This window comes from Molothrus ater, chromosome 3, assembly GCF_012460135.2.
Source record: "Molothrus ater isolate BHLD 08-10-18 breed brown headed cowbird chromosome 3, BPBGC_Mater_1.1, whole genome shotgun sequence".
Classification (NCBI taxonomy): domain Eukaryota; kingdom Metazoa; phylum Chordata; class Aves; order Passeriformes; family Icteridae; genus Molothrus; species Molothrus ater.
This window is the reverse complement of record NC_050480.2, coordinates 42,126,541-42,140,921: the sequence shown is the minus strand read 5'-3', so window position 1 is coordinate 42,140,921 and position 14,381 is coordinate 42,126,541. Positions and strand designations below refer to the sequence as shown.

The 14,381-nt window shown below is 45.1% G+C and overlaps 1 protein-coding gene across 1 annotated transcript; it reads right to left on the bottom strand.

Annotated features, from left to right (window-relative positions):
* Positions 1-146: 146 nt before the first annotated feature.
* Positions 147-13,957, bottom strand: CCSAP (centriole, cilia and spindle associated protein). The gene is made up of 3 exons (XM_036381221.2): positions 13,601-13,957; positions 5,974-6,257; positions 147-4,193 (listed from the first exon to the last, which is right to left on the bottom strand). Exons 1-3 carry the CDS (start codon positions 13,902-13,904, stop codon positions 4,020-4,022), a joined length of 762 nt encoding a protein of 253 aa, XP_036237114.1. The 5' UTR covers positions 13,905-13,957; the 3' UTR covers positions 147-4,019.
* Positions 13,958-14,381: the final 424 nt, after the last annotated feature.

Below are 14,381 nucleotides of genomic sequence, written 5' to 3'. Positions count from 1 at the left end.
CTTAGTCATTACAGAAGCCTGTCACATTCCAGGAGAGAATATCTGGGACAAGCAGAAGCCACAGTTTGTATGCAGGGACTAAAGTACCCTGTAAGGGGGGGAAAAAAAAAATGAGATCCCAAAAAGCACAGTACAAGCAGTCCAGGCACTTTGTGTCACTGATTTTATTCACATGTACAGGTTGAGACTACACTATTAAAATAGACAATACAGAAGCATTAAAAACAAATACTGTTTAAAAACTTTAAAAAACACATATTGCTTCAAGCTTAGATGGTATTTCCCTATTGTTTTTAAAGTGAATTCAGTGCTAACAATAGCTGAGGCAGCTTCCCAGTCACTTGTACCCCTAATTTCATGGGGTTACTTGTCAAGGTGTTGAGTCAGGCTCCATTTATGGCTTTGCTGCTGAGTGCACTAACTGAGCTGGAAAAGAAACTGGAACATCCAGGTTACCAAACATTAGGCCCTCAGATTGCTAGCATTTGGTCCCTATCACAGTAAAAAAAAAAAAGTCAGAGAGGCCTTTATAGTTCAGTGGCACTACATTATACCATAAAAAATGAGAACAGGTACACTTCCCTATGTGTTAAAAATTCAATTTAAATTTGCATGTGCTACCTGGATAAAATTCATACCAGAAACTGTTCCTCAGTTTTGTTAAGGTTGGCTCTCTAAGTTTAGCTATCACCTTGACTACTATCTCAGCTTCCTGTGAAAACGTCTGTTATTTCATAGTTGCAAAGATGTGACATCAGTGACTGAACAGGCATGCTACTGTATTTTACAGGACATTCTTATGCAGTTTTCATGGTAACATTTTACACTGTAAACACTATCTTCACAACACTATAGTTAAACTGCAGCATTACACATTGTAAAACTCTTGCTTCACTTAGCTAAGTACTTCCAGAAACAAAGGAATAAACAGTCATTTTAATGAAAACTTTGGACAATTGAGTATTTACTGTGTTCTTACCAAAAAGTTTTACTTCTAAAACAGGAGTGAGAAGTGTTCACCACTTTGCTAAATTCAAGAGTCCATGCAAGACAATGTTTAGAAATTCCTTAATTGATAGGGAGACATTCACTAGGTTTTCTACTTTTCAGTGAGTCCAATTTGAAGCAAATGGTCACCTCCTGTAGGAATCTATGGAATACACTTAAAGCTTAATGATATTGGCTTTTCATTTGTTAACATCAAAGCACCAGCAGTTTTCCAGACCAAATACTTCACACAGAGCTCGCAGTGATCAGAACTACAGTATTTCATATAGTCTAAGCAAAATAGTAGCTTTATAGCCAATTACTACCCAAATGCAGGAAGGCTACCTGATTTGCAGAATAATTTACCCCTCACTTCAGGTATTGTATTACTTAAACCCAGATAGTACTAACATAGCACCCAGGATAGTTTTGGCTACAGACCATTTGAAAAAGCACAACAACAACTCACAAGACTTTATTAGACCTTATCTGCTGTCTTTTAGTAAGTCATCTTTGTGGGGAACAGCTCCTGACCTGACAAGGATTTTAGGACTAGACAATTTCCTCAGTATAAAGCAACCCTGATGCTGTTGAAAATTCTGATTTGAAGACCTGAAGAGGCCTTTTGGAGATGTTTTTAGTTCCCAGTATCCAAGGCAGAAGACACTTAGGCCTCCTATAATTATTGAAAACACCAACACCTAATGGGAGATACATCTTACCCAAACACAAGTACTTAAGGCAGGCACAGAGTCATCCTGGCTCTTCCATTCCCTGTGGGAAGAGAGAACTGTAGAAGCTATCTTCAAAAGCATGGCAAGATGAGTCCTGCCCTACACAGTCAAGGAAACTGTTGAATGTGACAAAATGCACTGAGGGCACAATCCATCTGCTGTGGTTACATAAAGCCTAGAAAGTGTGTGGGCAACAGGAACAGGCAAGTTTTATTGAATAAGGCTGTTAAACACTACTGAGTTGGTGCTTTGACACTGTTGTGTAAAGCTTGGGTGGCTTCTGGAACTGCAACAGCATCAGAAGCAAGCTAAGCATATTTACAGCAGTTATTCAAAGAGGAAAACACAGCATGAAAGGAAATTAAAAGAATCTCATATGGAATAAAGGCGTTCTCTGGAGTAGTTTTCCCCAGATTTGGGCACTGTTCTAAACTTTCAGGAAGTTCTAGCCTATGGTTTACATAGCAGTCAAAATCCCCTACAGGGATTTTGCTGTATATAAAACATTCTTAATCATGCTGTGCTTTCCCAGACTTAAAAGCTGTAAGATCTTAAATAGGTAGCCTTCAACAAGAGTGGTCTGTATTTCTATAGTTTTGTGCTTAAAAGGCAGGTTAAACAAAAAACAGTTTATAGTTTCATGGATTCTAGGATTTAATTTAACAAAATTAAAATTGTGAGTAACGAAACCTTTAGTGATGTAAGACACTAGGAGGCAGCAGTGCTTGGACCCTTAGCACAATTGCTTTCTTCAAGAACACAATCAGACTTTTCACTAAGCATGCTCTGTTGCAATAGTAATTCCAGAGTCCTCCTTAATCACCGAGATTGTGGAATGAAGCTAAAACTAGTGCAGGTTTCTGCTCTAGAGGTGCAAGTATGCTTCCTGTGGGAATGTGTCCGGCCTGTAAAACACAAGCTTTAAAACAATTAAACTGAGATAACCAACATAAGTAACTAACACAACACATCTGAACAAAACTTCAAAGCTCACAACTACAGCAATCATCTGCCTAAAGCGTAGTTAGCAAACTGAAAAAAAAGATAATTTACAGCCACCTGAGGGAAACAAAACCACCAAGGAAGTCACAATGACTGTCTTACTATGTAGAAGTAGGACCTACAAAACAAAAATGTTCAAACTTCATTATATGTTCTTGTTTACTAAAGGATACACCCCTCCTTTCCCTAGCCCTTACCCCCTTCCCCATCCCCCCATAAGTGAAGGGTTCTGCACCAATTTCGAGAGGCAGCAAGTTTCTCAGGACATCATCTACGAGTCTTATCAATACAATTTTCAAGTTTAAACCCTTTAACAATATACCTGTACAATACCTCCAAGAAGAATGCATATTGCACTCTGACCCCTGCTGAGCATAATAGATACTCTGAAGTGTTAAAAATAGACCTCACCAGAAAGGAGCCAGCCCTCTCCTTCAATAAATGCATTTACATGATTAAGTACAGACTAAGTGTGACCACAAGGTTAGTACAGTGGTACAGCTCTATATTTGTAGAACAAGTAACTGCTTATTGAGTGGCAGCTATCAGATAATGATTGTCTACATTAGTTATTTGGTACAACAGGAACAGCTACAGCAAAATGATCCTGTAGCTATTTCTTGCCCTGAAAATGAGTGGTTTATTCTAATGACCTTAGAAACAGTGATAAAAGTTAGCATCAGCTGATTCACTAATCAAACAAGGTTGGTTTTGTTTGGGGTTTTTTGTTGTTGTCTTTAAAGTTTCTATGTACAGACAATACTTGGTATTTGCCTGCCTAAAGCATCTACATTTATTAGTGCTAGTTACCAGACACGCTGGCTTCCTGTTGCCTGTCTTCGTATGTTTATTGTCATAAAAGTGTTAAATAGTTTTATAAATACAAAGGCACCTCCATCACTCCTTTAAAGTCTTCCCCAATACCATCTCCCCATGACTTGAACTTTAAATAAGGGAAAACAGATTATTTGTAACCATGATCATCAAAAAAGTGTTTGCTTTGACTCCCTGTATGCTAAGGTTTCTCCTCCCACCCTCAAAACATTGAAGCATTAGAAAAATTCCCAAAAGGGGAATTGCTTAAAAGTTTGGGTAGTTATATCTAAAAGCCTCTTCAAATGTTATGGCTCCAAGGATACACCCCACTGTGAGGTAGGTAGCCAAGATAAAAACACTGTAACAAATACTTTAACAGCTGGAAACTCCCTATAAAAACCTTGCATAAGTGGTTTGGTTCCTTGCACCAGTGTCCTGATATGCGCGACTTCTTCTGAGGATGCCTAAGGGAATCCAGGTTCAGAGAGCTCTTGCTGAGTAGCATCTCATGTACTCTGTCATCCAGGGGTTGTCTGCTGGGGAGGGCTTTGCTCGCCAGGTGTTTTCTGCCTCTGCTGATCGCACTCGCCTCTGAGAAAGCTTCCTTTTCTCCACTTGCCTCCTGTTCTTTGCTCGTAGGGCAGATTCGTGAATCTAAAAGACCAGAGTTAGTATTATGGAAGGAGAACAGCCTAGGAATCCCCCAGGAATGACAAGGAGCACTTTTTATTTGCCTCAGTCCCTATCCTGAAGGAACAGGGATTGTGAGCAAGGTTATATTTTCTTCTCTAATTTGTACTATTAACTGAACATAGATTTTTTTTTTCCTTGAGAAGTGCTTTAAATTCTGGTCTGCATTATCTTTCACACTTCCAACTATTAAATGATTGCAAAAATCTTTAATGTTTCATAGTCTTACTCAAATGAATTCTAAAAACTTCAATTCTCTGTTTCTATCATTTAAAAACAGTCCTCAATATGCCTAAGCATCCCTTAAGGCTAATATCCCTAAGCCATATTAGTAAGACCAAACCCTAGGGATCTCTTAGAGACTAAAGATCTTCATTTTGACCAATGAACACACCGTTACATTTATTTTTATATTAATAAATTATCGTGTTTCCCCCAAAATTTAATATGAAGAGCCAGTTTCTATGTTTGTGTGTGTCTATCACCATATTGAAAATCCTATCTCCCGTCTCAATAAGGGGTAAGTAGCACCTTTCAAACATGCAAGAAAAAGTAACCTCAGCGGGCAAGAAGTAGTTGGTTCCTACATGAAGAAACACCCTCAGTGACAAAACACCACATAATTGGGAATGTTTCAGAAATGTTCTTCCTGTTCAGTCCTACCTCAAGATCCAAGCTGAGGTGTTCCATTACTGTTTCTAGTGTAAGAAGTATTAGATATCTAAGATACAATATAAATAACTGCTCATGTCAGGCTTCAGCCTCTTCTAGGCTTCAACGTAAAGCACCAGTCAGCTATTTTGAGCATTGACCAAAGTTTATCAATTTAGCATTAGTGTCCATTATCAGGAAAGGCCGCTTCTTTCCAAAGCTGTAAGGCCCAAGTTCCTCCTTTTGCTCAAAGGTTTGAGCTGTTCAGGAAGGAAAAGCCTGGGCTTCAAATCCCTTCCAAAACAGCCACTCAAAGGCCAGCTCCATCTGGATATGGACAAGACACTGGCAGGGATGCATTAATGATTGTGTTTTTGCAGCCTAGGAGAGTTATAGAGAAGAAAGAAATGGATCTGTTAAAACACTCCCTTGCTGTTTCTAAGCTAGGAAACAGAGCCCCAGTACAGCAGAATGCTGGTGCTGCCCATGCCACATGAATTTAATTTGTGCTATTTTGGTAATATTTACACCAGCCCTGTAATCCATCAGCCATCTGATAGACCATTCTGCTGCGAGCAACATTTCCTACTGGCAAGCCACCAAACCAGGCTGCTAGACAAGACATCTTAGCAGAAGAGCACTCGTACCATCTCAGTGAGGCTCCTAGTCTAGGAAGTGCCCCAGCAAAAGTCTCTCTTTCACAGCTCAAGCACTTCCCCAGTGTTTATTTGCCTGCCTGCTGTGGGGTGCCTGGTGCTAACTGCCTGCTCTTCCCCTGTTCTCATGAAGTTCAGAATGCAGAAATACTTTTAGAACAGCCAGTTTTGCTGGTAACACTGTAACAGCCACAAACAGGACAGGCAGTTTTAATTAGAAATTGCAAGTGTTAGTCAAACCTGAGAAGCTTCCAAACAAAGAGTAAAGAGCTCTTATTTGGACATCTCGAGACTCTTCAGGTTTATTGCTAGAACCTACTGCTGGAATCTCCATATATTCAAATAAAGGGACCCCTGAGAAGTTTTATCCAGCTATTAAGACATCTGTAGGCACTAAGGAGTCACTGCCTTTTCATGAAACAGAAGCTCTTACTTACTTCATTCACGGAAGCAGAAGCACAGACATTGTGAGTTTTCTGGCTCCCAGTATCCGTCTGTCTTTCTCCCCACCCATACAGAGCAAATGGATGTTTATTCTCCTTTGGTGCATCTGTCCTTTGGGGGCTTTTGGCTGATTTTCGATCATTACGACTGGACAAGGCACTTCTACTTGGACGTCGTCCTGTACGGCTGGTTTTGTCTGCTTCCTTTACAGAAGTATGTTCTACAGTTTTCTCTTGCTCTTCCTTCTCCTGCTTTTCTTGATCTTCTTTTTCTTTCTCTGAAGAAGAAAAGAAAAGTTATGCTTTAAGCTCCCAATAACAACATATTAATGTCTGATTTGCACAGCCTCTCAAATACATCACTGAAGCTGTGCTTTTTTTAGAAATTCGAGAAGTCATTGCTCCCTTAGCAACAGACATATACCTTGCTTAAATGTCTTCATTCTTTCTTTAGTGACTACAATACAGCTTTCCCATACTTAAAAATGCCTTTCACTGGTGAGGTTACAGATAACCAACAGCCCCAGGAAGAACTTAAAGAGTGTTTCCAGTGATCTTCTGTCTTCACTGTTTCATCCTTGCTTCTCTCAGACAGCAAACAGATGGAGTGCTGAATGTCACATAGATGCTGCTAGCCAGTCAGAGATGAAGACTGTGTGCAATATTAAATCCTTCATATTATCAGCTTCCTCTGAAAAAAGTGATTCATTTTCAAGCTCTGTTTATACATCTATCTCTGTTACGGTTTTCTGCTTAGGAAGGAGAGGAGAGTATGAAGCAAGACCCCACAAAGTAGTAGACATCACCTTTGCTACCTGATCTGTGAATTATGTGGTGCGTTTAAAGTGCCACACTCTGCAGGCATTACTCCCCAAGGCTCCTTTATCCCACACATTTAAGCCTTCCGTAGCAAGGGGTCAGCAATAGTCCTCCAGGCACTGGGTATGGAAAGTAGGGTTTGTGAGAAAGAATTTAAAGGCTGAATCACTGCAATTTTAGATCATCACTGAAGACTGAATCAGCATTATATAAAATATTAATTAATAAAATCACAGAGGAACAGCTAGCTGTTCCATAAGAGCCAATCTCCTTGCCCCATAGCGTGTGATCACCTACAAGACACGTGCCTTTCATTCACCTATGAGTATAGGAGTCCACTAGTAACCAATTCCTTTCAAGTCTGATCATCAGATGCTGTCTTCTGCTAGACTCACACAGCGATCACTCAAACTCTGCTGACATAAACACACCAAACTTGCCGGTTTATTTCTGCTTCTAGTGGGGACCAGCTCCACACCACCTCTGTTCCAAGTCTCAGCACATTCAGCCATCACCAGCATACACTGGTATGGACAGAAGGAATTCCTTCACTGTCATAGGGAGTTCTTCTGGTTTAGGGCTTGCTCACATAGTGACATGTTGACCACAGACAAGTAGTGCAGTTTTTACCCAAGTGCTTTCATCATTAAAAGCAGAAGGGCTTGCCAATCCTGTGACATAATAGCAACCATTCCTGATAATTGCTGTGATTTCAAGCATGTGCATGCCCAGTCCAACACTGCTTTAATGTCAGTTCTGTATCCATCCAGTTCTGATGAAATAGAAGTTACCTGCCTGGCACACTGATTAAGCATCCATTTACTCAAGCACTCACTTCACATTTGCAGGGTAAAGATACAAAGGCTTGTTCCATGCTCTAGAATTCCTCTAAGGCAAGCCTTATGCTCCCTTGCTAGCTGTTAGCCTGGCCAGCACAGTTTCTGTGTGCTGCCAAGCAGCACAGAGGCCCTGGTGCTGGGCCCTGTTCAGACTTGCCTGTAACCATCTTCCAAGATGTGCAGGTGAGCATTCATCTACAGGTGATACTGCAGTGCAGCTGAGTATTTTTTAAAGCGTGGCCAGCAATGTTAAAGTATTTAGAGCTGTATTTGTTGAGAGCTCAGTTGAATGACATCACAAAACAACCAAAAATTAATTAGTCAAGGCCAAAGTAGTGGCACATTGAGAGTAATGGCTAGATGAATTTTACATACCTAAATATTGGCTGGGTGTAGTTTCAGTTACTATAGACAAGGCTGGTAAAAGACAGCAGCAGTGAGCTCAGTGTAGTATTAGACTTGTTATGCTTGTTTTCCCTGTGCTCTGGGACACACAGCTTCACTCTGAAACAAGGCAGCTCATTCATCATGGCTGCAAACAGAGCTAGGCAGCACAGAGTTATCACCTTACAAAATATTATCTGAGCATCTCCCTGCACAGCCACTCCAAAGGAGGGACTGCCTAAGTCCATTATCAGAAGGAAGCACTCTTTTGAGAAAATTAAACTCTGAAAGGGAACATATTGCTGTCAATTCTGCAACAAGACTGCTTTTCCTTTTGGAAAGCTGTTCCATCTTCCATTCAAGGGAAAATGTCATCTTCCTTCTCTGCAAAGGGGGATGGAGCAACACTGACTTCATAAACAGCAGAAGTGGCATTTAGAGACTTAAAAATACAGGAAAGTGGGGGCACTGCAATTACATGGATAGTTCAGCTTTAAAAAACAAGGCAACAGCCATGCCTGGGGATGCTACTCACCAGGATACAGCTCCAGCTGGTCCAGAAATGATTGAGCCAGCTTGTCCCAAAATAGCAATAAAAGCATATGGGTAAATGGCACGCAGAGTCCTGTGCACAGCCTTACAGTAAATGCTATATGCCAGAGTGTACTGTAGCACTTATGAGCACCTGCTATTAGAGCAGGGCTCTCCATGAACCCACTGCTACAGTGCCATTTACACAGAACTCAGCTGGTGAAGGCACAAGATGTCTAACAGTTATTTAAGCCTTTTATTTTAAACTACAGTTTATATCCAGGCTATTATCTTAGGCATCACTTTTCACATGAAGTCAGAAGAGCAGCAGTTGAAGCAGGACTTAGACCCAGCCGTTCAGGAGGAAGTCCAGGCACCAGCAACTCCTACCCATCTCCTTCCCATGCAGAGCACCAGCTCCAGCAGACACAGGAAACTCAGAACTGACCAGCTTGCAGCATGACAGGGATTAGACAGGAGAGGGGAAAAGCTAGAAACGTTTAAAACTGCATCATGGATGCTAAGCAGAGCACACTGGATGGACAGCAGGAGGGGATTAAGTGCTTAACAGGCAGAACAGGCCCACCCAACACGGCTACTGAAAGCTCCTGCCCAGAAGAGGTCACTTAAACCCTGCTGCATCGCCCCGCTTGCGTAACAGCTCCGCTCCTGGCTCAGGCGGGAAGAGCCCAGGGGAGCTGCTGTCTCACACAGCACTGCCACACAGGACCCCCATTTCAAAGGCCCTGATGACTTACTGCAGATGTCAACAGCCTTCTGATCAGACCCAAGGTCACAGGGTCAGCAGTGTTATCTCTGCATTGAGGTGCTGGCTCCTTACAGCAATACCTCAGCACCAGGAGAGGCACTTGGTTCTTGCACTGCTGCAGGCAGAACTGCAAGTCTCCTGCTTTTGTACCGACACCTCCCCAGTGGGGCAGGTCTCCTGCACCTCTTGAAGCAGCCGTATAACCCTGTGGGTTTGTTGTGGGTATCAACAAACTACAGCTGGGTAGAAAGTAAGTTACTACAGATGAAGCAGATTGCAACATAATTTCAAGGCAGCTCTTGTGTGAGGCAATAATGGAGCTAGCAGCCGCACAGCAGCTCAGAGCTGATTAGATTCACTGAAAGCTTCATTTGCAGCAGTTTGGAAAGTAATTACTGGTTTGGCTTGATAGCAAAGCTTGTTTCCAAAGGAAAAAAAATGGGAGCAACTTTAAATAACAGTACTGTAAACCCCTGAATTGATGCCCTTGCCTTCTTCCCCCACTACAAACTGCTTCTTCCCACATACATGGGCCAGCAAATGCCCCTGGCAACATGATGACAGACAAGATCAGGAAACAAGTTTGAAACTGGATCTTCTGTTTAGTTCCACTAATCCACATCAGTCGCTTTCCAAATACTTTTGAGGCAACTTCTTCAATGGCAGCTTGTCACTGCTGTCACTTAAAACCACTGCACAAAAATGCTGAAGGCAAAATGGCAATGAGGATTGAAAGATGCCTTCATCCTACATGTGTGTGCAGCAGTATTATTTCACAAGCAACAGGTCTGACAGCAGCACTGCTGCCAAGAGCTTCTGTCTTCTACTTACCAGCCCACTGGGTTCTGTTGACAGCTTTGAGGATGTGTCTACACCACAACTACACCAGTTCATTTAGGTCAAGATCTTGTGGGATTATGTTTAAAGCACATCTGTGCCTGGGCATGTTCCACAGAACAATCCCACAAACAGCTGCCACAAGTGGAGGGCCAGAAGGAATTACCCCAAAGTTGCCTCTGAGCACACCTTGGTATCACTCAGCCATAGCTTCAGTGCAAAAGGGACAAAGCACCTTTGTCCCACGTGCTGCCCCAGCGGTTCGCACTGGCAGTGCTTTAGACCAACACCACTGAACATTAAAGCCAAGCTGCCTACATCCACTTCCTCTTCACACACCAGGAGCATTCACAACCTTTACAAACACACACAGGCTCATTTCAATGAGAGGAAAGAGGAAACCAGGGCAGCATGTGCCATTATGAATTGTGTTTACCTCAGATATTAAACAACATTAGTGCTGACCAGCTTGTTGCCATATTGGCAAAAAGCACTGTCAATACCACTCAGGCAGAAATCAGGTTCCCCACAAAACAGCAGGAAGCAGCAGTAGCCAGGTAACAGCTAGGATGTTCCAGCATGTGGGTGGATGTCAGATTCAGAAGACAGAAGATGTCATCAACATGAGCACACTCAGCTACCCCCACAGCACTTCAGTGTAATTAAGTTCTTTCAGAGTAAAGGAAAAAAAAAGGCAGTTTAATAGTAGAAGCTTCAGAGTGGTAGTTTCTATGTGATCTCTTCCACACGCCTTAATTAGCCAGCCACTAAGCAGAAGAAAAATGTATCCTTATGATTGTCCAATACTAAATGGGTCACCTCCTTCTATGTGCATTAGGATACAATAAATATCCACTAAATCCAGCTGCCTAACCAGAGTTGTTTTCAGTCCTTCTGCTAAACACTTAACAAAGCTCTTAAATACTCACAGAAGTTAAGAAATGTTTATTCTAAGCCATTTGGCAAAAAAGTGAATGTGAACTACAGATTTTTCTCCCACTATAAAATAGCAAGGACCTAGCAAAACCTTAGGCATTCCCTTACAGCATCCATGGCAAAGGTGTATCAGTTACAGAAGCACAGTTGCCCAAAACCCTGCAGCCTGGCAGGCCACTGGTGCTCCACAGTCCCTCTGCCACTGCTGCAGGACTGAGGACACAGCTGGATGCACTGGATAGTCACTGCACCATCACTGACCACACACACAGCTAGCCAGCTGTTACTCCCTGCCAAATCCCAGCCAGAATCAGACTACCAAGTAACTCCAGCTGGACCTTTCCCTAGGGAGGAGTCAGGGAAGGAATCAAGCAGCAGGCTAATGAGTGAGCAGAGCACCCTGGCCAGCAGTCTCTAGCCTTGGCAACTGCCAGTGCCATTAGATTGTAGCAGGTTTATGTGCTCTACCCATAGGCTCAACAAGAATGAAAATAAATTCAGGTCCCTACAACAACTGCCCCAGGCTTGTACATATTTAAAGTGCATCAGAAAAGCTGGGAATGCCAGGTTCTGAGTGCAGCTTCAACAGCTTCCACCTCCTCTCACTAAAAGCCAAGCCTTTAGAGAGCATCGCCTTTTCCCATGCAACCACTCCCTAATCTTTTGCAATTCCTTAGTTCTTCTCACTGAGATACTGTGGAGCTCTAGCACACATGCTCCCAGTCTAGCTTCCTCAAGGCCTGACTGAGGAAAGCAAAACTAGGCCACTAATACTCTGTTTCATACTGGTGAGCTGGGGTGCTTCCATCACTGCACAGCTATTGTGGTTCAACCTCAGCCAGCAATGAAGCATCACGTAGCCACACACTCCCTCCTTCTACAGGGGGATGGAAAAAGAATCAGAAAAACTCATGGGTTGAGATAAGAACAATTCAGTAATTGAAATAAAGTGAAATATAATAATAATAATGAAAAGGGAAGAATAAAACCCAAGAGAAACCAGTGATGCAGTCAGTGGCTCCTGGGCAACTCCACCCAATTTATACACTGGGCAGGACGTTCTGGCTATGGAATATCCCTTTGGCCATTTGGGTCAGCTGTCCTAGCTGTGCTTCCTCACAGCTTCTGGTGCACCTGCTGGCTGGCAGAGCATGGGAAACTGAGAAATCCTTGATCCTTGATTTAGGCTAAGTACTGCTGAGCAACTACTAAAAACATCAGCTGTGTTATCAGTGTTATTCTCATACTGAATCCAACACACAGCACTGTACCAGCTACCAGGCACAAAATTATCCCAACTGAAATGAGGACAACAGCTTTGGGGAGGTGGAATGTATTACTCCAGCAGCTGTGTGAGCCCCATGTGAGACCAGGGTACCACAGGCCCACCCAGCTGACTGCAGGACCCCACATCACTAGTATGCCCTGAAACACCAAGCCTTTGGAACAGAAGCTAAAGCTTTAGTATAATGTGGAATTCTTAAGGTCAATGAATGCAGTTTAATCTTGAATCTCAGAACACAGATCATTCTGGAAAGCTCAGGTCCCAAAGGGCATTGGATCAGATTTGTTTCCCCACTCCAGACAAGCACATCTAACTCCGGGGAGGGAAGAAAAAAAAACCACACACCACAACAACAGCAACAGCCAGGCAGCATGAGGCTTAACTGAACAGTTCTCAAGGATTTTCCCTGCTACTGTACAACAGGAAGACAGCTGATTCAAAAGGCGTTTCAAAACACCATCAATGGCTGCCAGATACAGTATTCTTTCACTACAGGTAAGAAATTGTATCTTATGGTTTTAAAAAAATACCAGCTTGAGAAGCTTGACCATGTTATTATCTGCCTAACCACTCTCTTAGGCCGTGAGACAACAGAAGGGAATTACTCTGTGCTAGAAGAGAACAAAATGTTACCAGCTCAGCACCTGTTCAAGCTACTTAGTTGGCCCCACTCAGCTGCGCACCCAAGATCAAACCTCAGGCGGCATTAAGAACCAAGCGTTCAGCCGAGACAGATTGCGTGTGCAGGTCCAGGAAAGCAATTGCGTTAAGAGCCAGCCACTGGCACACAGTCCAACTTGCCGCTGCTTTTGCCGGAGAACCCGCTTATATAATTGCAGAGATGCTTGGCTCCCATGGCAACAGTTTACATAAGTGGCTGTGACTCAGGATGAGAGTTGCCACCACTTGGCTCTTTAAAGAGACACCTCCGACGCCGCAGCCATGGCTTCTCCGCAGGCCCAGCCAGGGTCCGGCTGGAGGCAGCGGGGCCCGGCTGACGGGCCCTGCCACCCCCGGGCCGTGTCCTGGGGACGGTCACCCCGCCGGCCCGGGCGCCCCGGGATCGAGGATCGGCCCCAAGCCGCGGCGGGGCGGCCCGGGCAGAGCCACCTGTGCCGAGCCCGGAGAAGGGCAGGGCAGCACGGCCCCGCCGCGGGGAGGGGGCTGGGGCCGCCCAGGCACACGTGTCCCCCCCGCCACCGCCGCCGCCGCGCTCCCTACCGGGGCTGGCCCGTCCCGCCTCGCTCGGCGCCGCCGCTCCCGCTCCGGCCGCCTCCTCCTCCTCCCTTGCGTTCGCGGGGCTGCCGGCGCCCGGCGGCGAAGGGGACCCGGCGGTGCTGCCGCCGCCGCTGCCGCTGTCCTGCTCCCAGCCGTCCCAGAGCCAGGGCCGGTGCGCCTGCTCCAGGAGCCGGCGGCTGAGGCGGTAGTGCAGCAGCTCCAGGTAGCAGGCGCCGCACGATTCCCACTTGGGCTCCTTGAAGCGCTTCATGTACTCCGTCTTCACGCGCCGCGCCGGCACCACCATGGCGGAGCCGGGAGCCGCAGCCGGGAACCGGGAACCACCGGCCGAGCCCGCCCCCTCCCGCTGCTACGTTTAAATCCAAACAGCGGCGTCCGGCCCCGCCCCGAGCGGGGAGGGATGCCTGGAGGGGGAGGACGGGGCCGTGAGGCGCAGAGAACGGGATGAGATAGAGTGAAAATTAGATCAAATATGAAATAGATCATAAACACACCAAAGCACCGCAGCCCTGGGCCCAGCAGTAGGCGCGCTGGGGCCCGGGTGAGGCTCCGGGAAAGCCTCCCCTCCGCCCGGCTGAAGGGCAGCTCGGCGCCTGTCGGGGCCCATTGAAACCCTGCGAGTCCGTGCAGTGCGTCAGAAGTGATGCAGCAGCAGCGGCAGCGCCTTCTGCGTGCGGCGCCCCGGGCCACGGGGCAGCCGCTGCCTCCCGTGCTGCTGCTGTGAGAGCAAAGGATGCGCAGCAGCCGGGGCCGGCCGGAGGGA